At 45.9% G+C, this 25,140-nt stretch overlaps 1 protein-coding gene and 1 long non-coding RNA gene across 2 annotated transcripts in view; one reads left to right on the top strand and one right to left on the bottom strand.

The window, feature by feature from the left end:
• MAEA (macrophage erythroblast attacher, E3 ubiquitin ligase) overlaps positions 1-25,140 on the top strand; it is a 391,495-nt gene that overhangs the window by 363,873 nt on the left and 2,482 nt on the right. Inside the window, exon 8 of the mRNA XM_085642591.1 lies at positions 14,137-14,332. Within this exon, the coding sequence (XP_085498717.1) occupies positions 14,137-14,332 (196 nt within the window). The remainder of the gene's footprint in view (positions 1-14,136; positions 14,333-25,140) is intronic.
• The window catches only part of LOC146863168 (uncharacterized), a 106,511-nt gene continuing 86,870 nt past the window's right edge, over positions 5,500-25,140 (bottom strand). Inside the window, exon 5 of the long non-coding RNA XR_014978220.1 lies at positions 5,500-6,756. This is a non-coding gene — a long non-coding RNA (uncharacterized LOC146863168). The remainder of the gene's footprint in view (positions 6,757-25,140) is intronic.

Genomic DNA, 25,140 nt, shown 5'->3' with positions numbered 1-25,140 from the left:
TAAGGTTGGGGCACTCACTATAGATTTCTTTATATTAGAAAAGGAACTCTAACATTCACTTGTCCAATCATACTCTGCACCTTTTTTCATCAATCTTCTTAAAGGTTCAACAATCTCCGTAAAATTCTTCACATATTTAGAGCAATATTCCGCCAACCCAAGGAATGATTTCAATTCATCCTTGGAGTCAGGCCTACGTGCATTTTCCACAGTTGTCACAATACTTTTCTTTGGGCTAATTCCCTTAGCATTAATAGTGTGCTCTAAGTAAGTAACCTCTACTTTCCTTATTTGGCACTTTTCCTTCTTTACAGTCAAACCATATTTTTCTAATCTAAACATCACTTCTTTAAATAACTTATCATGACTGTAGTTGCTATTTCCTACAATGAGCACATCATCTTGAAATCACAATACATGTTCTAAGTCCCCAAAATTATTCTTCATCACTCTTTGAAAAACAGCAGACGCCGATGCTAAACCAAAGGGCATTCTTTTATAACGAAAAGCCTCTAACAGAGTAATGAAGGATGTCAAATGGCGTGACTCATTATGCAAATTCACTTGATGATAGGCAGAGGACATGTCCAGAACGCTGAACACGACTCCTTTACCCTCCATGGTTAACATCTCAGAAATATTTGGCAACGGTTGTCTGTCTACCCAGATACACTTATTTAAATCGTGCAAGTCAATACACAAGCGGATTTTTCAATCTCCCTTAGGTGCCACGACGATGGGGGCCAACCATTCCGAGGCTTCTATTGGTTCGATGATCTGTTGTTCTAATAACCTATCTAGTTCTTCCTTCAAGGCCTGTTTCATCATATTAGGTACGTTTCTCACTTTATGTACCACTGGCTTTGCATCTCGTTTCAAAATAATAATTTTATGGGAAAATCCCTTCAACAAGCCCAGTTTATCTGAAAACACATTAGGACATTTCTTCATCAGAGCCTCACAATTTTCTGGAGAAACCTCCTCTATTTCGTTTTCCTCAGTTAACATTACTGGTTCTTTAGCAGAAGGATTGATGATTATCCCTAAGTCATATTGATGCCGCCAACCAAGGAGATCTGAGCCATAGTCAGTTACATACATTCTTCCAAAAACTTTTCTGTTTTTAAAACTTATTGTTGTCCATTTCAATCCCAAAATTTCTATTTTCCTTCCAGCATACCCTACAGCCTTAATATCAGACTTTGTTAGCGAAGAGTCACTGAATTTCATGAAAGTCTCTCTAGAAATAAGAGTGAATAAGATTCCAGAGTCTACTAACACTCTTATAGGAGATCCATCAGAGAGAATATCACAATGTGGTTTCTCTAATTTATCAGTGCTTTCTACTTTCACATCTGATGGCTTTACTACAGTCATTCCATTCCCATTGAGAATTTCTTGTTCTCCTTCGACAGTTAGAGTTATTTCTTGAACATTTACACAAATTTCATCCACTTCTTGATCTACTAACTGAATTTTCTTTGCATCTCGATTCTCCATTTTGGTTTTGCACATCTTGGCAAGATGCCCTCTCATCCCACACCTTCTGCATAGTGCGGATCTAGCTGCACACATTGTACTAGATGCCCCGGAGCACCGCATCTGAAACATTTTACTTCTCTCCAATTTATATTTTTCTGTCTTGCTCCTAATTCTATTTTTTTCTTATTATTAGTTAGTTTTTTAGTATCAGCACTTTTCTCAAAAATTTTCTTTTCTGGTTGAGAAGCCTCTACTTCAGCCACAACACTACCTTTCTTTTCCGAACTAGTATTATCTATTTCTTTTAACCATACAGCTGTACGTTCCATCCCCTTAGCAATTTTGATGGTCTCCTCCAAGTTAGGATCTTTCGTTAACAACATTTCCTTGATCCTCTTGTCATTGGTGCAACGTACAATTTGATCCCTAATAAGAGAATCAGTTAATTGTTCGAAATGACATGATAATGCCAACCCTCTTAATGTAGCAACGTAAGATGCAATGTCTTCCTCAGATTTTTGCACTCTAGAAAAAATCTTGTATCGCTCTAATACCAAATTCGTCTTAGGGGTGAATTGTAGATCTACCATTTGTATAGACATTTCGAACACATTATTTGGTTGCCCATCCCCCATTCCCATTGACAACTCAGGTAAGTCTTCATAAATCCTTCTTCCTTCAATACCCAAGTGATGCCGAAGGATAGCTTGACGTCTAAGCGGACCATAACGATCTCCACCTATGGCCAATATATATGTGAGAAACAATTTTTTCCACTGCTTCCATGGTACAGGTGGATCGCCAGGAGAAGCCAAAAAGGGTGGAGGTGAAGCCATACTTTGATCACCCATGTTTGAAGAACTATAAATAACAGACAAAAGAACAAATAAAAATAACAACTTAATATAAGAAACTAAAATAATAATTTAATATAATAAGATAAAAGAATACATCCAAAATGTATATATGTTCATCTGTATTTACAGTCTTTCTTTTCAATCCAATGTGCTCATTTGAAATTCCAGTCTTGTTTCTCTCCTTGTTAATGTTGTGATTGTCCTTTCTCTATTTTCACTATGGGGAGCCTTCCTTTCTGTTATAGGATACAATAGTCTTGACTGTCCTTTCTCTATTTCCAGTGCTGTGAGCCTTCCTTTTTATTATACAATTGTCCTTCTGCTACTACCACTTCTGTGAAGATGACTACTTTTAGAAGGAGTCACGAGGTGAGATCACGCTTCATCAAGCGGCACTTTTATGCTCATGCTGTGAAGATCGCGCATTAAGCAAGGGTTCAAGTTTGATACGCGTGTTTTTATTGTGTGTTATTGGTGTTGATGTTACACTTTGATATCACAAGCAGATATAAAGGATCGCACGCTGGGATCGCGCGTTCAAAGATTTCTAGCGCGTGTGTTCCATTGTTTTCTTCTTGCGCAGTTGTATTGAAAATGGCGGTTGACCTTCCGTGCGTCGATAGCCCGCACCGGTGCCCGTCTATATTATGTGATTAACAAAGACGGCATTGATAATTAAATGTAGTACGTACGTTGATTGCTAGCGTACGTCTTTGCCTTCGTACAGTTATAATAAATATAGCGGTGGAGGTCGCACGTCGATAGCTCGCGCCGGTGCGCCTCTGTTAGCGAAGATGACACTAATAATTAAATATAGTATGTAGTTTCGTGTTGATTGTTATCACACATCTTTCTTTGCCATTTCATTCGTACTTTTGTAATAAAGATAACGATTGAGGTCATGCGCGTCGATAGCTTGCGCCGGTGTGCCTCTAAGTTGTTTAATATTGTTTAACATTGATAATTAAATATAGCATGCAGCGAATCAAAGTTTCTGGTTTAACAGTTCATTACGAGTTAATCCCAAGGTTAATTGCCACGGAAAGGACTCCGTTTACTTGATAAAATCAAGATGAACACTTGCCTTCAATTTTCACACGCAGGTTCACTTTCTCCAGGGGTGGACTTGTCGCTTAACTGTCCCCTGCACAGTTCTTGTAACTCGTCGCCAATGTAAAGATTTCACAGGAAGTAATTAAGTCTTCAAAGTGGTTTATTTATCAACAACAATCCAGCTGAGCTCCCAGCTCAACAGCCTCTTCAATTCATCTGTCAACATTCCGTATTAAGCTGACATCACACATTCCATGATGTCAGCTTAACAATTTCTCTACACAATGTCAGCCAAAATAGGCACAGTTGTTGATTTACTCTGAGTGACCAGCCACAGTGCTGCTGTCAATCCAGGATTCCAGCTTGGAACTGCACTACTAGAGAGGCTGTGCCCACATGCCTGGGGCTCATAGGTCTCTTTCCACACTCTTACTTGATAGGCTTCAGCACCTTGGTCTGGCGGATTCCTTCTGGCTCACTGTGAACAACCACACCTCTTACAGGTTTGGCATGCTTCTTTCATCTCTCAGCAGGCAAGTCGGTTTCCAGGTACCTTAGGGGAGCTGTACATCTAGGCAAGACCCCAGGTGATTCTTGGGAAGCTGGCTGCTGGTTTCACAGCAGACCTCAAAGTACTCTGTGGTATGAAAGACTTAGATACTGGAATAGTAAGTCTGGCAGAGATTTCACCATTTATACAGTTAAAGCAGATCGGGGACGTGAATTCTCTGCCTACACTTTGAGAACTGGTTTGGGAGGGTCTTCTTACAAGTGCCCGCTCCAGACTGTTCTCCAGACGCAGCCTTTGTGTAGAATGATACTTCTTACCGCAGTACCTACAACAGCGACACAAAGAGATGTGCGGTTTCTTCACCAAGCTTATCAACAGCCACTCTGGACAGTGTTGGGGAGGAAACAAAAAGCAGAGCTCACCGATATGATCTCTCTCACTCTGAACAACTGACTGCTGTCCCACCCTTCACCCACACCATCTACCGAATGTCACCGCTACAGGAAGCAGCCCCTCCCCGCAAAAGGACCAAACTGAATTTCTAAAGTAGCCTTGTCTATTCTCTCCCTACTCCAGGTAGGGAGGGAGGTTCTCCTTTCAGCTTCAGGAATGTCAGCAATATGCTTCTCTTGACATGGAAATCAATTTCACCGCCCCATCTTAGCCACAGGAACAGGTAAGGGCCTTCCAAAATGGAACCTGCATGCCTCGATGCTCTAATTCATCTCTGTGTGCACTAGATGAGAACATCAAAAAACAGAATAGCAGATACTCTCAGTGGGGAACTCTGGGCAGCGGAACACAATTTTATAGGGGACATTTCTGTACCTATATGTGCTTAGACCAATACATTGCACAGCGTGCTACTTAACCCATGCGCTGGGTAGCAGACTATACATGTCACAAGTACAATTCCCTGTGGCAAACTGTGGCTTTATTTTTATATGCGAGTGTTTTTTTTTTGGTGGGCCTTAGAAGCTTTGTTATGAATTCCAGTCAAATTATTAGAAGTAGCTGATGTGTGTTTCCTCAAGAATTACTGTATCAAGGCATGTATTGTACAGGACAGTGGGCACTAGACAACCTTGAGTCTCGATGGGCTGCAGTGGCCTTCTAGAGTAGCAAAATGTCTTACAGGAAATATTTTGTAAACCTGGGAAACCCAAGTAATGGTTAGTACATCATGAGGAACAATAAAGGCACTTAGGGAAAGGACATCAATAAAGACGGCTGGTATGTATATTGGTGTATAACACCAAGTTATCGCACTGTATGCCATGTCATGTCCTGAACTCACTTCATTGGCGTTCTGAAGATCTATACATGAATCCTCCCCTGGAGGATTTAATTGAATAGAAAAGAATGCATTTAAATTGAATAAATATTCTAGTTAAAGTTTTGTAACGGGTGAACACTGACACCAGTCTTTATCATATGGCCAGGTATTGTCGAGTCCCCTACCAGCAGGTTAACCCCAACCTTCTATCCAGAGGCCCAGAGGTGCTTCCTGTCCCCCTTCCACTTTCCTTCGAGGCACAGACAATAATAATCCTTCACCACCGAACTTGGATTAGGGGTCGTAAAACCCCTGCCGTATTTTATTAAAATTAGAAATCATAATACATTTTAATAACACATTTTAATAACACATTTCAAATACGCAGAAAACCCACACATATTCAATGACTATACATTTCATATACAGTGTATTTACATATTTTATGGCTAACCTTAACAGATGTTTAGTACACAGCCATACCTAACCTAAACTGAAATATGTAAAATTTGTTTTCTGCGGATCCCGGATGAGAATACGTGCAAGGTCATGACTGGTCCCAACTACTTGCTAGATCCCTCTTCTTACCGGAGTGACCTTGCGCAGGAGGCCCGGTTGCCCATCAGATTCCTTCACCCCCTACGCCCTCCAATACTACCTCCCAGGGTCTGATGTTATGCCAACTTGGTGCGGGGATTGACCCAAGGGCATGCTGGAAGCGGAACTTCCTACCCCTCACCCTTCAGCCTACCGGCTGTAAACGCCCCCTGGAGTGTGATTAGAGACCACTGTCCCTCTCCCGGCATCCCCGTCAAATAATGGGATGCCTACTAAGAGATGGTAAATTTGACTGACCAATCATGACCTTACCGCCACAGGCCAGTATAGTTGACCGTCTATCTGCCCCGCCCCCCCTGCTGACAAAAGGTCATGCCTTGTTCTTAGGCCCTGCCATCCAGGCAAGCACGTTCTCATTGAAATAATCATTGCCCAATTTAAAGAGGTGAACCCTGTCTTGGAGAAAAAAATGCTCACCCCGGATGCACCCATGTGCTATCGTCTGCAACTTGGGAGACCGAAAAAGCCTATCAATCCTATTGTTAATTCTCTTCACAGAATGATTCAGAGCCCATGCTGACTCGCCCCTCCCCTGCCACTGAAATCTCTGGATCATGTGGGACCACACCAGCACTGCCTGTGGACACTGCTTGGCCAACCATCCCATTTCCGTGATCAGGGCCTCCGCTACGACTTTCCTACCCAGGTGTACAAGGTCATTACCTCCGAAGTGCACTATTATCACTGCGAGTGACTCTGGAGTCCTAGCTATCCAAGTACCAAAAACATTACAAAACTGGCATAGTCGCAATCCCCCTTGTCTATGTAGAAACACCTTAAAACCCGCCTGGCGGGCCCTGTCCGCGAAGTCTCCTGTGAAAAAATATTGTTTCAGCCTGCTCACATAAGAATGACCTACAATCCAGATTTCTTTGTGGTCTGGCCCCCAGGCGGGGACCTGGAATGGGCGTGGCTCCGATGACCGGCTAGCTCCCCTCCTGCGGCACAGGATGTGGAAACTACAAGAAATTGAAACAAGACCGCTATTAGCTAAATATATTTTAAAGCAGGTGCAAACACACATATTGCTTGTAACAGTCAGAAGACCAGCTCCCTATTCTTTGAACTTCATGCCCCTGTAGTCCCCGAACCGTGGCCTCAGCGGCTGCTCCAATCCTGAAAGAGTGGGTACCAAATTTTGATGTATCCAGACCATATGACAATATCCTGCCAAACTGAAATTTCGTGAGAGGGGTCCCATCATAGTGGATGAAAAGTGGCCCTCCTGCGGCTTGTCGTATAGAAGCCCGATAAGCCTCCAGGTTGCCTACCGGGCAGCATGTGCTCCTTTGAGCTTTGTGCAAAATAACATGATCCCCCCCCCCCCGTTCTGATCAGTATTGGACCTGGGAATTGATAAGGATACTGTCCCTCCCTGCAGGTGGACATGTGCAAATTGCAAATAACCCTGCCAATCCTGTTTGTTACATAACACCAATTCCACCACCCTGAAGGCACCATAGAAGGCGAGGAAGAAGGCAGACCCGAAGAGCTGGACCTATCCCGTGGATCCGACATACATACTGCCTCAATTAGGGATGAGAACACCTTTATGCTAAACGGGTGTCCGGCTGGGGACCTTGTAGGCTTTGCCACCCATTCAGTGCCCTCTGTACTATGAAAGAGCCCGTGGGATCCCCATGGCCCTGCATCTTAGCAAACAAAGGCTATAGCTGCCATATGGCACTGGGCGCAGGCCACTGGACGCCCCCCAACCCTAAATTCCTTCACGAATGTTATGACAGATTTTGGCTCATGCAGTTCCCCCCCCCCATTCATCTCCTAGAAAATTGCAGTAAGTATTAAAAGCCCCCTCGTAGGCCCGCCTAGTCCTGGGTGCTAGGCTAGCTGCCACAAGGTCCGATAGGTTGGGGCACCAAGTTGCCACAGATTCTCTGTAAAAGCACTGTCCGATGCTCCTGGGTGGTTGGACCTGAAAACCTGCATCTTGAAACACGACAATGCATCAGCGGCGTGATTGAGTATTCCCGGGACGTGCCTAGCCTTAAACATCACATTTAATCTCATGCACTGGAGCACTATCTCTTTCAACAAGTGAAGCATCATTTTACAATTAGCGGATTGCTGATTAATGCATTCTACCACTGCCATGTTATCAGACCACAAAACCACTGATTGATTACGAAACTGGTGAGGCCAAATGGTCAGTGCCACCATGATGTGAAACAATTCCAGGAATCCAATGTTACCTGTTATGCCGGCGTCCACCCACCAAGATGGGCAGCATTGTGCTGCCCACTGTGGACCCAAAATGGCACAAAAACCCTCACTCCCAGCAGCATCTGTCATGAGGCTACGGTCTGGGCTGGACCTAGCTGGGTCAGGCCACACTACAGTGCCATTGAAATCATGCAGCAATGCCATCTATATCCTCATGTCCTGCTTAACCTCGCTGGACAACCGCGTGTGGTGATGCCTTTCTTTCAAACCAGACATTTCCTGTGCAATAGATCGTGAAAAGGGGCGGGCCATTGGAATGATTCGTAACGCAAAGTTAAGCATCCCCACTGCCTTCTGCAGTTGATGTAAAGTGACCTTCTCTTTACTCAGGCAATCCTCCAAGGCTAGCGTAAAATGTTTCACCGTACTCAGTGGCAGACGTGATACATGCCTCCACTGAATCCAGTTCTATGCCCAGAAACTCAATTTGTGTAGCTGGCTCCACTGTCTTTCCTGGCGCCAAAGGGACCCCTAACTCGCGCATGAGCTTGCAGAATGCTCTTAAGGCCTTGCCACACTCCCGTGATCCTGATGCCCCTAACAGGAAGTTATCCAAATAATGCTATACCCAGTGGTGCCCAGTAACCTTCCTGAAAACCCACTCTAGGAAAGAGCTACATTTCTCAAAATATGAGCAAGAGACTGAACACCCCATTGGCATGCACTTATCCATGTAGAACTTCCCCACAAGCTAAAATCCTAGAAGATGGAAGTCTTGTGAGTGAACTGGTAGTAACAGAAGGCAAATTCTATGTCAGATTTTGCCAGCAACGTGCCTGGGCCAAGCGACTGCAACATGGCAATTGCCTGATCCAATGACGTGTATCTTACAGTGCACAGGGCCCCATCGATAGCATCGTTCAATGACTGACCCCTGGGCGCGGATAAGTTGTGAATCAAGCGAAATTACCCCAGGTCTTTTTTAGGCACCACCCCCAGCGGTGAGCAGCCAAAATCATCAAAAGGACCTGCCAGCCTCCCCAAATGCAATTTCTTCAAAACTTTAGCTATTGCCACAGACTTGTTGTCCCTCACTGATTGCTGATTACGGCAGTAAGGGACCCCAGAGTAGCCGGGTGCAGGAATCCTAAAACCATCCCTGAAACTCTGTAACAAAGTCTGGGCTGTGTTTGGGCAACAGTATTTATTTAGCCAGGGTATCAAAGCCATTATTTATATGGGTGAGTTTGCTTTGCTAAGCAACAAATCTTTATTCCTGTTTTTTCTCTCCCTTATCTCTTGATTTCCTGAAACATTTGGATTCTGGGTGGGAAGATAAGCGACAAAGAGAACAGGCGTGCTTGAACTTGCAGGAACCAGCGGGCCTAGTGCAGGTCTGTTTGTTGCATTCCCAACAAGCCCCTTTCTTGCCACTCCCTACCCCCGCTATGGAGGGCACCAGACCGAAAGGGCTGCCCTCTTGGTGTGTCCTGGGCCTGGCTCGTGGTTTTCATGTGCCGCAATCACAAGATGACATCCATCTGATCCCAGGTTAGAGGCCTTTGCCCTCCAGAAAGCCTTGTCATACTCTTTCCCACCCACCCCTGTGTGCTCATCATGTGCACATGTGATCCTATTATGTTAGCACGGTAATTGCGCACACAGCTCGGGGAACTTTTCTACCATTATCGCTTGAAAGTTGGAAAATGCCTTGATCCAATTAACCAGCATTTCATCAATCTTCTTCCTGGTGTCCCAATTGCCCCAATCCCTTGGATGAGCCCATTCCCTCATCTTTTTAGCCTCCTCTTTCTCATCCTTATCAACTATTAGAATAAACATGTTCACATACTCCTGCTTCCAGATTTGCTCCTTCACCTCCTGTGAAAGGTGTCTCCCTAGACGCTCTCGGGATGAGCGCAGCTCCCCCAAACCTAAACTTGGCAACAGTTTCTCCGTACCTGCATTCGTGGTGGCCTGCGTCTTGGCATGCTCAGTCCCAGTAGATGTGCCAGCTTTGGGAGGCTCTGGGCAGCTCTTATCGCTCACTGCACTGTCCTGGCCAGCCCCGCTTGTACCCCAACAACTGACGCTGGTGGGCCCATTTCCACTGATTGTGGCACACCTTGCTTAGCACCCTCCACTTGTGCTACCAATTGTTTAGCTCTCCCTATTGCATCCTTTTGCATCCCCCTCAGCTAGCAAAACACCACTTCCTGCAGGAGGAATCACCGTCCCCGCTTTGGCTAACCAAGGGAGCACTGCTGCTACACTGGCCACTAAATCTGGTTGTCCAGGCACCCCAACCGCCTGGGACACCACTGGCGCTGGTTGGGTCGGTGCCCCCTCCAAACTGGGACTCCCTGATGCGCCTGGCTGGCTGGGGGGCCCCCCCTGGACCCCTGGAGAGATTAACACCACTGGCTCTGGCCCATTTCCCGGAGCTGGCCCATTGGCCTCCTCTGGCCGGGATCCCCCTATCTGGGCTGAGGGCCCTGGAATCCCTGGGCTTGGTAGCCCGAGCAGCGAAGCCCCCCCCCCGCGCTAGGGTTTGGACCTCCCGGGTACCGGGGGAATGCTGCCCTGGGGGCCACCCCCGAACGTCTAGGCCTGTCCTCAGCCTCCTCCTGCCCATCTACCTTCCTACGCAGATCTGCTAAGGACTGCCCCATATCATTCATTGTGCGCATCATTGCCTGCATCCACTCCTCCATCCTCGCAGGACCCTAACCCCTCTTTGCCTTGGGTGCTGTACCCCGAATTTTAGACAAAAAAGAGAGCCTAGTCAGATAAGAAGTTGCTAGCTCACACAAGTACCCCTAGCTGCCCCAACAGTCCGACATTGTGCCGATGTAGGAGTCACAATCACTACAAAATGCAGGCTTAATACTTCCCAACTACCAGCAAAATCCCATCAACTATCACCTACCAGCCAACAACACCACTCCCTACCGTGGCTTGCCCCTACCAAACCCCCAGCCTTAACTGCACACTGGAGTCTAACTACCTTGGGCCAAACCCCCTTACCTCCCTTCCAGGACAAGAACGTCTAAAAACCCACCTGGTTGACCCCAAGCACCCCTACAGCCGGATCCACTCCCACAAGTCAAATCAAGTGGGGCAGGTGAGTATACAACAAACAGTCAAACTGAATTCTATAGAAGAGTCTTCCTATGAGGCTAGAATCCCATCACCCTCTTTCGTGGCAAAGCTTCATCATTTGGGATCCCACTGGGTAATAACCCCAGTGTATCTGTATGCTACAACCTTCCAAGATATCGAAGGGAGCAAACAGTTAAACCACAAATGGTTGATAACAATAGACCCAAGACGAGTTGTCTCAAATTTATGTCATGGGTGAGGGTTGCAATGCAAAAGAAGTGTTGGTGCAAAAATAGTGGTGTATTAAAATTGACTAGTAAGATACTGAAGGTATTTATTAAGTACTATCTTAGTGTCAAAAGATAAAAACAGTGCGTGAACAGTTTGTAACAAATAACTGTTTAAAGGCCATATATAGTGGCAGGGCTACATGTTTCAGCTTGAGGGTGTTTTTGTCCCTAGCTTTCGTCAGGACCTCTGAGAGATGAAACGCTACTGCAAAACAGTGTTAGTGTGCAAAACTAACAAAAGCGAACAAAAAACGGTTGGGAAAATACAACCTGTCTTGCTCCTGTGTGTGTCAAAAGAAAAACTGTCACAGGAGTATTAGTTGCAATCCTGCAGGAAAGACAAAAGATATATATAAAACTTCCTAAGACCGTTCACAATATTTTTGTTGTAATAAAAACAAACCTCCTAATCCAGCATATCTTGTTTATGCATCATTTTCTTGTATCCACTGGTATACTACCAACTAATTGATTAACGCACTTTTGCGGGTGTGCTCCTCACCTCACCTGGCATCCGCTCAGGGTAGGAGGCACCGCTCTAAAAGTTAGGGTATAAACATAGCGATTGTATCAGAGTCTGTAAGTTCTCTGAATTTATCGTTACCCCCAAACAGTTACTTATTCACCCCCCAACATGGTCACCAAGGCATGTCTCACAGCAAACTCCTCGATAGTATGTTTAATCTAGGAAATCTCAAAGACTGACAATAAAGCAAAGCACTTAGACTCCAGGAGTTTGCTGTGAGACATGCCTTGGTGACCATGTTGGGGGGTGAATAAGTAACTGTTTGGGTACAACGATAAATTCAGAGCATTTACAAACCCTGATACAATCGTTATGTTTATACCCTAACTTTTAGAGCAGTGCCTCCTACCCTGAGCGGATGTCAGGTGAGGTAAAGAGCACACCCGCCAAAAGCCGGGTAAGTGCGTTAATTCTTAATCAATTAGTTGGTAGTATACCAGTGGATACAAGAAAATGATGTATAAACAAGATATGCTGGATTAGGATGTTTGTTTTTATTACAACAAAAATATTGAGAACGGTTTTAGGAAGTTTTATATATATCTTTTCTCTTTCCTGCAGGATTGCAACTAATACTCCTGTGACAGTTTTTCATTTGACACGCACAGGAGCAAGACAGGTTGTATTTTTCCAACCGTTTTTTGTTAGCTTTTGTTAGTTTTGCACACTAACACTGTTTTGCAGTAGCGTTTCATCTCTCAGAGGTCCTGACGAAAGCTATGGACAAAAACACCCTCAAGCTGAAACATGTAGACCTGCCATTATATATGGCCTTTAAACAGTTATTTGTTACAAACTGTTCACGCACTGTTTTTATCTTTTGACAATAAGATATTACTTAATAAATACCTTCAGTATCTTAGTAGTCAATTTTAATACACCACTATTTTTGCACCAACACTTCTTTTGCACTGCAACCGTCACCCATGACATAAATTTGAGACAACTCGTCTTGGGTCTATTGTTATCAACTATTTGTGGTTTAACTGTTTGCTCCCTTCGATATCTTGGAAGGTTGTAGCATACAGATACACTGGGGTTATTACCCAGTGGGATCCCAAATGATGAAGCTTTGCCACGAAAGAGGGTGATGGGATTCTAGCCTCACAGGAAGACTCTTCTATAGAATTCAGTTTGACTGTTTGTTGTAGTTTAATCCTTCTTCCTAATCTTTTCTTTAGACCAGTGATTTTTCTATTATTGTGCTATGTAGGTTGGGGACTTTGTTCTGCTTGGTCTTTAAAAATTATTTCCCTTGGACCCTTCTTTAAAATGAATGGTGTAGCAGGTGAGTATACACTCTAACCCTCGTGGCTCACGGCTGTAGGTGTAGTGCCTGTCCACCAGGGAGGAGTGTGGAAGAGGAAAAGGCTGCCCAAAGCTGTTTGCTGCTCCTCGTGTTCAAAACAATCCAATGGCTGACAAAGAACTTATATATAAATAAGAAAAACAAAATCTGTGTTACGGGGAACATCCGCCACGTGGACGGAGGTTTGCAGGTCTTCCTAGGACAGGAGCGGCAAGGAAAAGACCTTCCTGCCGCTCCGCGCTCATTGTTAAGAACCTTTTTCCCCTGTAACCAGTTTGAACAGCATGCGGGACCTGTTCCTCCCCTCGCACCCCAGAAGTTCTTCTTGCAGTTCCAGGGCACTTGGCTGTTGAGCCAATCACTGCTCGCAGGGGGCGGGCACCGGCCGCGTCACCGCCTGGCAGACCCCGCCCTCCACAGGAAACGTGTCCCGGGGACCGGCACCACCGCCATATGGGCAACGTGCTGGAGTTCCCGGCAGCGCCTTCATATTTTTGTCGTTTGCTACGCATCACAAAGGTGACCTCTGAGTACACACAATCAGAATACACATTCCGTAGGGAATATTAGCATTTTAAGAATACATCAAGCCATCATTGAGATTAGGTAAAAAAAGAAGACAGTAACATAGAGGAGTGAAAATGTGTTCATGTTAAGCAAAGCAGCATGGATGGATAGACAAAGGCAGGTGCCATCTACCGAGTCAAGGTTTATGGGCAGAGTAAATGAAAATAAAGGTTGAGTTACACCATGGGAGGTGAATCAACACATCATAGAAGACACTGAAGGTCTATATATGATCTGCGTTATGGGATTTATTCTTTTGGTGCAAGCTTTAAAAGGGAAAATGACTACTCTTCACATTTTGTCTATTATTATGTTCATTTGCATTTCTTAATTGAGCTGAGTTTACTTCTTGACTGCCTGTTAGACAATGCTATAAAGAGGATGGGACTTCCAAAAACCCCGACTGCCCTGTGTGCAGCAAGTCCTTGAACAAGCTGGCTCAACCCTTACCAATGGCACACTGTGCCAACTCGCGGCTAGTCTGCAAGATTTCCGGAGATGTAATGAATGAAAACAATCCACCCATGATGTTACCCAATGGATATGTGTATGGTTACAATGTAAGTGTAAATATAATAAAAATACTTCAAGTACATGAACTGCAGCCAAACTAATAGTTGGCAATTGTTTTTGTTAAAACGGACTTCTTAATGTGGCTTCATTATTGTATTTTATTTGAATAGTTTATATGTTTCAGTTGTGTTATGGATACATTTAAATACTCTTAAACTGTTGTGCCTCATTGTGCTGCCATTGTATGATCTCATACCTTGCAGCACAAAGACCTTCACATTGTTGTGCTTTGCTACTAGCAGATGAAGTGAAATAAGAATACCACTGTTTATTGTTCGTATGTAGTTTGCTTAAAAACACTCATTGCAGTCTTTTACTCAGTTCTCATCTTATTCCAGGATTATGGGAACAGTGCCACTGCCGCAGTGTAAGCTTATTTTAGAGAGCTTTACATGAAGGCCAGCTTAACTATCACATCCTGTCCTCGCTTACTTCAATCCCATGTATGCTTTCTCCCAATTCTGTTTGTGAGACTTCCTTGGACCTGCTTTCAAAGTTACAAGCCATGAACAGCAGTAGTAGAAAATGGAAAAGTAAAATCCATACTGATCCCTTTCACGTGATTGAGGTTAATGATGTTTGACATACATTTCTCCCAAAACACCTTTTAAAGATTCTTCTTTTGTCTCTCACGCATACATACATAATGCTAAGCAGCACATACAATCATATCACTTTCTCTCAATAAGTACAGTACAACCTCCTCAGTTCTCACTCCATGGAAGATGAGTGATTGCATCTTCTCCACTTTGCTGATGCGTTTATGATGGTGACACATACACACATAATTTTCTGATATAAGGGTGTATAGTGTGGTTTTTTTTTTGGGAAAAACTTTATTATGCAAATTAGCATCATTACAAATATGGGCCTACAACCACCAGGGCCGGCCGCTAATATATGCATGTCAATTACTTGACGTCACGAAGCAGCGACTGATCCCCAGAGGCTCAGCAGGATTACAGGAGACATTATCTGCAACTCAGAAGCTAGGCAGGATACAAATATTTTAAAATTTAAGGGAAAAGAACGAACAAGGAAACAAAAAAACAAAACTCAAGGCGAGAAACAGTCTAGGCGGTGTCGAGCGCCTATGGGGGGGTCCCACCATACCAGGTAAAGAATCAGGAGGACAACAGCGATGACCAGGGGGGGGGGGAGGCAGCGGTGAAGTCAGAACAATCAGACAAAAGGGTACAGTATTCCAGTAACCTCAGGATCAGGGGGACAGAGAAATGTCCGGAGTATCTACAAAAGGGGGCGTACAGATGTTACCTCGGTAGGTGTTCCACTGACCCCAAATTCTACCTCACGCCCCAGGCTTACCCTGAACCAGATACACTGTCTTCTCTCTGAACATGCACCAGTCCATGTTCTCCTTCCACACTGACACCGTGGGAGGCCGTCGGGAACCCCAAAGCTGCGCAATATCCCTCTTTGCGATCATGTTCCCAAGTGCCGCCCACCGGGCCTGGGCGACGTTGTAGTCATTCGGCTCCCATACATTCAACAAACATCGACGAGCCTCAGGCAACAGAGCGACCCCAGTGACACACTCCATTACAGCATGCACACGGTGCCAATATGCTGCAACCTCGCGGCACTCCCAAAGTATATGAAGGAAGGTGGCGCTCATTCCGCAGCCACGCTTACACAACCCATCCGCAGAAAAACCCATCACAACCAAACGAGGACCCGTCACATAAACACGGTGAAGAATTTTGAGCTGGACGAGACGGAGATGGGCAGGGATGGCCACCTCTTTCGGGGAGGACGGTGCGGACTGCCAGTCTTCGTCATCCAACTCCAACCCGTCTCCGGTCCAGGCCTCCCTAAGACGCACCAGGAGGTCCGCCCGATTGTTGATTAATTTCTTATAAATCAAGGAAATCGTACTATCGGGCAGATGACCATCAAGTATACGGTCCTCGAGTGGTGAAGATGTAAGGACTGTGGAACCGGCCTCGAAGACCGACAGCAAAGCATGGCGAACCTGTGCATATCTGAAGAACTCCCTCTCACTCAACTCATACTCACTCTGAAGCACCGCAAAGGATTTGACCGCACCTTTCACCCAAAGATCACCCACTCTGCTAATGCCAATCGTATCCCAGTTCTCAAAACCTTTCGTTGTCCAGAGGCATCCCAATCTGTCCAATGCAAACAAGGGGGTCGCTCGTGTCAGGCGATCATTCCATCCCACAGCCACATTGGCATCCTTCCACGCACGTACTGCAATCTTAGTAGGTCCCGTTAGGTTCCTCCCCGCCGCCCGAGAGTAGAGCGCTCTGTTGAAGTTGCCACCAGGCAACTGATATTTGTCCATCTCGAAAGCCGGATTTGGACCGGGAGCATACGTAGCATGGTTGATGGCAGATAACTGGGAGGCCCAATAATACCTCCTGATGTCCGGGAGCGCGATGCCCCCGTCATACCAGGGGAAAGTCAGTTTTGCAAGAGCGATGCGTGCGCGACCGTCCCAAACAAGTCTCCTCTGTAAACCCTCCACCTCCCGGAAGTAGGCCGCTGGAATAATATCAAAGAAGTTCTGGAGTGCGTAGAAAAATCGGGGCAGGGACATCATTTTAAAAAGGGCCGCTCGACCGAGTGGCGACAACGGCAATCTACGCCACCGAGCCACGTCCAACTTCAATCGCCGGAGAGGAGGAAGGAGATTATGCTCGTGGCGGACCGCCGGGTCCAACGATACGTAGACCCCCAAGTACTTAAAACAGGATTTCGAAATGTGAATTGGAAACCTATTCGGTAAGGGGGGAAGGCCACCAGAGATAACATACACACACGATTTAGACCAATTAATGATCAAACCGGAGTTTTTACCGAAAGAAGTGAGGACATCGAATAGGACGGTAAGGGATTCACGCGGGGAGGTGAGGTACAAAAGAATATCGTCGGCGTACAATGAAACCCGATCCTCAAAGTCAGGGGCCCACTGAATGCCCTTTATCGATGGTTCCCATCGGAGCCAGGCTGCAAGCGGTTCTAAAGCAAGAGCAAAGAGCAAGGGGGACAACGGACACCCCTGCCTAGTACCCCTCCCGAGAGCGAAGGGCTGGGACACCCTACCATTGACAACAACCTGAGCCAGCGGATCCGTATATAGAAGTCTCACCCAACTAATAAATCTCGCACCGAAACCGAACTTCACCAGAGTGGCCCAAAGATATGGCCATTCTATCGTATCAAAGGTCATCGTGACGTCCAAGGAAGCCAAGATGGCCGGCTCGGAGAGAAACTCCGCCCTGGCGAGAACGCCATGTAGGCGCCGCAAGTTAAGAGCAGTGTTCCGGTGCCGAATGAAACCCAACTGATCCGGATGGATCAGGTCACAGATGACAGCGAGTAAGCGATTAGCAAGGACCTTGGCAAGAATCTTCAGTTCAGCATTCAATAGGGAAATAGGCCTGTAAGAGGCACAACGATCACAAGGCTTGCCCTCCTTAGGAATCACAACTATAGTGGCCAGACGCTGATCACAAGGGAGAGAACCAAGCTCACGCGACTCCAGAAACATATCGCGGAGAAACGGTGCGACTTTATCCGGGCGCAACTTGTACAATTCAATAGGCAATCCATTGGGGCCCATAGCTTTGTCAGAACGAAGGGAACGAAGCGCGGCAGCAATTTCGTCGGCCGACAACGATGCCTCCATGCGCCCTCAATCCTCTTCGGACAGGCAGGGCAGCGCAATGTCCCTCAACAAGAAACGAGAGTCATCCTCATCTCTATCAGACACCGGTGAGTAGACCACACGAAAATAGTCAGCGAAACACTCCACAATCTCGCCAGGGTCAGTCACATGCACACCATCAGAATTCTGAAGCACGGGGACCACACGGTTTGCTCTCTCCTTCTTATCAAGCCATGCAATCAATTTACCCGCCTTATCCCCGACATCATACAGTCTACCTTGCTGTTCCCTGTACATTGTCTTGGCAGCATCCGTAACAAGGGATTTATATTCAAACTGTTTCAAGCTAAGGGCGTGGAGCCTATCCTGGGTAACACCTAAGTCTAGATCAGCCTCCAACTCCAGTATTTCGGCCTCCAACTTCACGACCTCCCCATTTCTAGCTTTCTTGGTCTCGACTATTAATGATAGGGCCTGTCCACGAATAACAGTTTTGAAGGCTTCCCAAAGGGACACTGAGGACAAAACAGACCCCTCGTTCTCCAGGAAGTAGTGGTCGAGCGACTTAATGAGGCTGTTGCGAGTCTTGGGGTTGCGCAGATGCCAGGGGTTGATTGGGGCGATCCGTCCCGCGGCTTGAGTCCCAGTGTCGAAAAGAAGCCACACAGGGGAGTGATCTGAAATGCCCCGGGCCAGGTGTCTCACCTCCCCAACGTGGGGGGACTGGGCCGCGGGCATGAGGAAGTAATCAAGCCTGGAGAGACTCCCATGAGCCCCGGAGTAGAAGGTGTATTGACATTGCGTCGGATGCATTAACCTCCAGCAATCCACCAAACCAAAGGTGTCCAAAAACCCACCAAGCCATGATTGGGAAACGGGAAGGGCCCTGGGGGGGTGGCGATCCAGATCGCCGGATAGAACGGAGTTGAAGTCCCCACCCACGAGGAGAAGACTATCAGGGAGTTCCAGCAACATCCGACCAACATCAGAGAAAGTGGAGGTCTGGAGGCCTGGGGTAACATATATCGTGACTAAGGAGAGAGTCTTACCCTCCCACCTACCGGTTAGGGCGGCATAACGCCCTCTGTCGTCAAGGATGACATTATCAATCTCTAGTGGGAGGGAAGACTGGACCAGAATACCAACCCCTCTGGAACCAGTGGTGAACCCAGAGTGTGCCCCCAATCGGTACCCCACCTATTCATAGCATGACACACGTTGCCAACCAAATGCGTCTCCTGCAGGAGTACCACATCCGGAGTCAAACGACGCAAATATTGCAGTACAACACCCCGTTTAATACGATCCCCCAATCCATTGACGTTCCAAGATATCAACCTCAACCCACTACCCCCCATCCCCACAAGAGTTGCATGAGTCCCCCCACAGAGAGCAGGACACCTGAAACAGAGAAAGAACCAATATGCCACCTTGAGAAAAGAAAACACGAACACAAACACCCCCTCCCACCCCCCAACCAAAACCCGTTACAACTCCCCCCTCCCTGCACCCCTGCAGACTAAAAAGCCATCCCAAAATGCAGTGTGCCTGTCGCCCTAACAATCCCATTCTACAAAAAGACCCCGGAGGAGGAGAGAGGCCCGTCTCCACCTGCCACCCGGACGCGAACTACTATAAGGCAAAATATACAAAAGAAGTAGAATCCAGCTGAGCAATATCCGATAGTCAAGGTTAGGGACCAAAGGGTCACTTCTGTGTAGGCTCACCACCCTCTGCACTGCCAGGGTACCCCGTGCGATCGCCCCGACCAGGTAGGGAATCCGACCAGTCACTCACACTGTCCGGCCGCTCGAAAAAGAAGGTCCGTTCCTCGTATTCCACTCGAAGCCTGGTAGGGAAAAGCATAGCATACTTCAATCCCAGGTCCCGGAGACGTCGCTTAACCCCCTGAAAGCCCATCCTCTGTCTCTGGACAAGTTGAGTGAAGTCCGGGAAAAAATTGACAGGAGTTTTCAAATTTCACCGGGCATTGCACTCTCGAAGCTTGCATATTGGCATCACGGTCTCTGAAAGAAATGTTTTTTGCGATGATAGGCCTCGGAGGAGCACCAGGCTTGGGCTTACCGCCCGGGACACGATGTGCACGCTCCACCGCGAAAAACTTGCTCAGTCCAGAAGGGGCAAGATGGGTGAGGATTAGATCTTCGACCAGGAGGTCAACCGAACGAGTCTCGGGATTCTATGGAACACCTATGACACGAATGTTGTTGCGTCTTGCCCTGTTCTCAAAATCCTCCAGCCGATGGGACATCAAGTCGTTGGCTGATTTCAGATTGCCAAGGTCTGTTTGAAGTTCCGATACATCGGCCGTGAGGCTGGAAGTCTTCAAATCCAATGACTTCACCTTCTCGTTAGTCTTAGACAGGTCGGCCCTGATTAGAGTGACATCAATGGCGACTGTCAATTTTACGAGCCAGATCCTCATACTGCTGGCCGATGGTCTCCTTCATGCCAGTGATGGCGCCCATAATGTCCTGCAGGGACAAGTCAACAGGGGCAGAAGGGTCGTCTCTGGCGTCCTCCAGGGTACTGCTGGAGAGCCCGGGGGATCCTTTAGCTTGAGTGTAACGGTCTATAACATTTGTCTGGAACGGTCCCCCACGAAGAGGCGTCTTGGTCTTCCGCTTCTCCGGTTCACCCCTGCCCGTCATGTTGGAAGATGCACCCCGGAGGGGCCCGCAAGACCTGGTGAAAATGGCCGCCGGTAGGTCGGGCACCAACAGGTCAAGAAGCTGGCTCGTACGATCCGAAGAAAGTACGCATTGACCCAAGAGGCTATAATAAGGAGGCAGCGATGACACTGAATGGAGGCTGGATTGGTCCTCGGCCGAGCGAAACGGTCTCCCAATCAGACCATGTCAGGATCCAGAAACGAAACCGAAAGTGGGGGTACGGCCACAGCTGAGGTCCCACTGCAGGTGTTGTTCAACTACGTCCCGGCCCCACAAATCACCAAGTCCCCGGCACGGCCTCCAGGTGGGCCTCAAAAGTTCAAAGTGCTGCAATTCTGGTCGCGCAAGTCCAATTCAAATTCTGGAAAGAGTTATGGACTCAGTCGAGGTTCACCTTCGAGGGTCCGTCCGAGAAATCAGGATATCATCAGGATAAATTGCGAGGAGTGGCGAGGGTCCGGGGAGCCCTGTGCTCACGCAACCATCTTGGATGCACGCTAAGCTCCTCCTTCTGGTGTATAGTGTTTTGATAAGATCTAAAAATTATGTTTTGGCTAGAATGCTTTTCAAAGGAATTTTGCTGATGCCAATCTGTATACCCGTAAATGGATAACTGGACAAAGAAGACTTAGCTCTTCATGGCAATTCTGATTAATTAGCAAATTGATATAGACATTCCAGAGAGCTTACCAGATATTCGTAATCACAGCAGTTGTCATTGATTACTCTCCTGAAGGGGTTCAGGTCTCTGTTTTATGCAGATGACACTCAGATGATCTTTGTGTTTAATCAACATTCTGTTACTCGTCTCAGTGAATGTTTTGAGGCTACTCTGTGTTGGATGTAGGAAATAAACTTGGAACTAAAGTCTAACAAGACTGAATTCCTCGTCATTGTCCTGGCAGTTTTTCCCTATAGGATGCATGACTTTAACAATCATTCTGGAGTTGGCCTGCCATATCCATTCTCCAAAACTCTTTCTCTTGATCGCCTAATTAAAATGGTGTCTGCTACATGATTCTGTCTGTTCGGTCTTTGCTGATCATCTTATCCTCTCTACATGATTATGGCAGAGCTGAGTATATTCTCCTGACTAGACTACAGCAATGCCTTCTATCTCAGCCTACATTTGTGGCATTAAAAACACTTTAGCTTTTCGATAATGCCACCGTCTAGCTGGTGTGACAGTTGAGAAAATACCAGCATGTGCAAACTTTCTTTGGCATGTGCCTTGTTTTACGTGAGCAAACTGGTGTTTGTGCTCTTGGGGTCCTTGAACCAAAATAGTTGATGGCTTCTCCAGTGCATGTGTGGCTGATCAGTTATCGGCTTGGCTTTTGGAAAGCACCACTTCTCTGTTGATCCTCGCACAATTTGGCTCTTCGCCATACTATCGAACTGCTATTTAAGAGAATCCAAGCGCAAGCTTCGGAACTAACATTCATTCATTCCTCAAGAAAGGATTTTGACTACCAAAAGATAGTCATTTGTTTTCATGTTGTAGGTTTGGGGTTGTCTTTGGCCTAATGGCCTTTTCCAACCATGTAATCACTCGTTTGTGAAGACTGCTGCTGAGACCGTGCCAGGAACAGCTAACATAGAAAGCTTCTTTTCTATAGAGACAAATTAATATGGTAGAGGAGAGGAGCATATAACAGCGAGTTCCTGTAAAGTCTGAATTGGAGCTAATAACTGGAGTAAGCTTGCAGTAACTGATTAATATGTGCAGGAGAAAAACATCGAGATAAGTAATGTACTACAGGGACCAAATAATAAGATCTTATAAGAACCAAGGCGAAGCCGAAAATCAGAAGAAGTAGCTACAAAGCACCATCACAACAAACTACCTGCCATAGCATGTGGTTTCTGTGAAAAGGATATGTACAACTAAAATAGATCAAGGCTATGTTATTCACAGTTGTTATATAGGATCTGGGGAGAATCCCCAGATACCCTTGTCGCATAAGAGTACTAATGCGAGTCTTTTAGCCTCAGATGCAGGTTTTGTTGAAAACCAAGAACGTAGCAAGAGCAAATGGACTAATGGAATAGGAGACAGGCCACATCTTATTAAACTAAATGGGAAAGCAGGAAATACGTAGGAAACTAGACACCCAGAAGAATATAGAATCCAAAACTAGAAATCTGCACTGGAATTCAAAAACAGGAATAGTGTATAGCATCAGGACAGGAATATTGAAACAGCAATTACTTTATCAACAGAACAGGATTCTGGAAGTGCAATATAGCACCATGACAAGAATCGGAAACCGAAGCTGTGGCACCAGACCAGAATTTGTAAAAGGCTCTCGGGACAGGATTTCAGGACAATTAATCAGGTAAATCCAAAAAGGACAAGAACTGAGAGTTGAGGAATAAGAAATCTGCAGGCAGCACAGCAGCAACAGTGGGGTGTAATGCAGAGTCATAGCCATGGGCAGCTCAGAGTAGGAGCGCGGGCGCAGGCAGGCAGTTTTGAGCAGTTAACCAGGAGCCGAGAATCATCAGTTTGCTTCATCAGGGAAGGCCGCACTGGGTCTGGGAAATGCACAGATTAAAAAAACAAAAGGCATAAGAAATGGAACAAGAATCGAAACACAGATTCTGTGTCTTGGGGTATCTGTGGAAATCAGGTAAACAAAATTATTTCTTGAAGGCTTAAGGATTGAAAGAACTACATGAACCAGAGTGCATCATTATGCAGAGTGAAAACCAGGAATGTACTGACAAGTGGAAGAAGGTTTGAAATATGATGTCTCACAGTAAAGACTGCTGAAGGCAGGATCAACGTCCCCACCCCATTGCGCTTAGCAGCACGGCTTAGTAGCAGGATCGCGATACCGGTCATGGAACCGCTTTGTAGAAATTGGCTTATTAAGTAATCTTGAGTAGTATGCTGTCAGGGGATCAGATTTGTCTTTAATTTGCTAAAGCTTCATTTTTTACAAAAACAAATACTTTGCTGACCAACTCTCTGACCTCCAGTTGGGTAGTGTAGCACTGGAGAAGTATTCTTCCAATTTGAAATAGTGTGCATTTATTTCAGGACAGTATTCAGATCACTGGGCCACTGGTGCTACAGTCCATTGGAATGTAGGCAATCCAGTATTGCTACATGGTTCCGGTGGCTTACCTGTACATTGTATTCATGACACAGAGCTGATGCGTGACATCTGTGTAAAGGGAAGTTGGATAATACTTTGAATGGGACTCTGGTATGTTTAGAGTAATGATAACCATTGATACTGCTAAAAAATGTAAAGCCCATTCATTATTAAGTGTGTATTTATATGGGGATTGAAATTGGACAATTCAAATGTACAGATTTAATTTATACACCTCCAAAATACATTATAACAATACAGAGGTAGAATTAGATACTTTTACAAAAACAAGGGAACACAGAAGGTAGATAAGGACCTTGGGCAACAGTTTAGTATTAGAACAGTGGTCCTTAAACGCAACAGTTGAGTAAATAGGACAATTGTAGACTTGAATCAGTACTATAATGCGAGTGTCCAGCCGGACAATCAATTTAATAAATCAAAAATGTCAAAGAACAAAATTACAAACGTAGCAATTACGTGGGACACAATCCTGCATCCTACTTGAACACACGACAAATACATTTAGAACAAAAACATATAAGGCAAGATGGGGTAGCTTGTGGAATATTGAGCACAATTTCTAACAAGCTTAGAGAAACAGTAACTGCACTTTTTTTATCATGTGCGAATAACGTGCAAACTTTTTACATTAGTCACCGACGTTTCGATCCTTTAAAAACAATAATAGGATCATAATCAGGACAGTTAAGGTGCAAGCCTGAATCAATGAAAATAGCCCGTGGAAAATGAGCAAAAGGGAAGGAGATTAGGGAACGTCTAATACAGAGCCGTAAAACATCGTGCCAGCCGTGGGGCAGTCAAGGTGTGAAGCAGACGCAACATGCACGTGGTTGAGTGCACTCCGACCATGAAATGGCGAAATGTTAGACGTAGGAAGGTAATGCACGGTGACAAATAATGAAGTGCCTGGATAAAGGACAAAATCACCGGAATGCTTGCAGCAAAGGATATACAACAAGCACGTGGTACGTCTGCCAAGAGGATACAAGTAGCTGATGGACAGAGGGCTTGGTTGTGAGCAAGTGAACACCGCCAAGTGGGAATCTGAGAACTACAGGCAGTGTGGGCTGCGCAAGGGTACGACAGGTGATATCGTGCGCGTGGTACTTCTGCCCAGAAGGTACGAGTGGCTGATGGCCTGAGGGCTTGATTGTGAGCATGAGAGTTGCGCCAAGCGGGGCAAGGAGAACTTCAGGCAGTGTCAGATACGCTAGGGTACCACTGAAGCAAAAGCTGACGGCTTTCTAACTCAAAAGGAATTTCTCTTTTTGAATGTGAAATCACCACGCATGCCAGTAATTTACACTACCCAAGGTGCATAA

This window comes from Triturus cristatus, chromosome 2_2 (genome assembly GCF_964204655.1).
Source record: "Triturus cristatus chromosome 2_2, aTriCri1.1, whole genome shotgun sequence".
NCBI lineage: Eukaryota > Metazoa > Chordata > Amphibia > Caudata > Salamandridae > Triturus > Triturus cristatus.
This window is presented reverse-complemented; position numbering and strand designations above follow the sequence as displayed.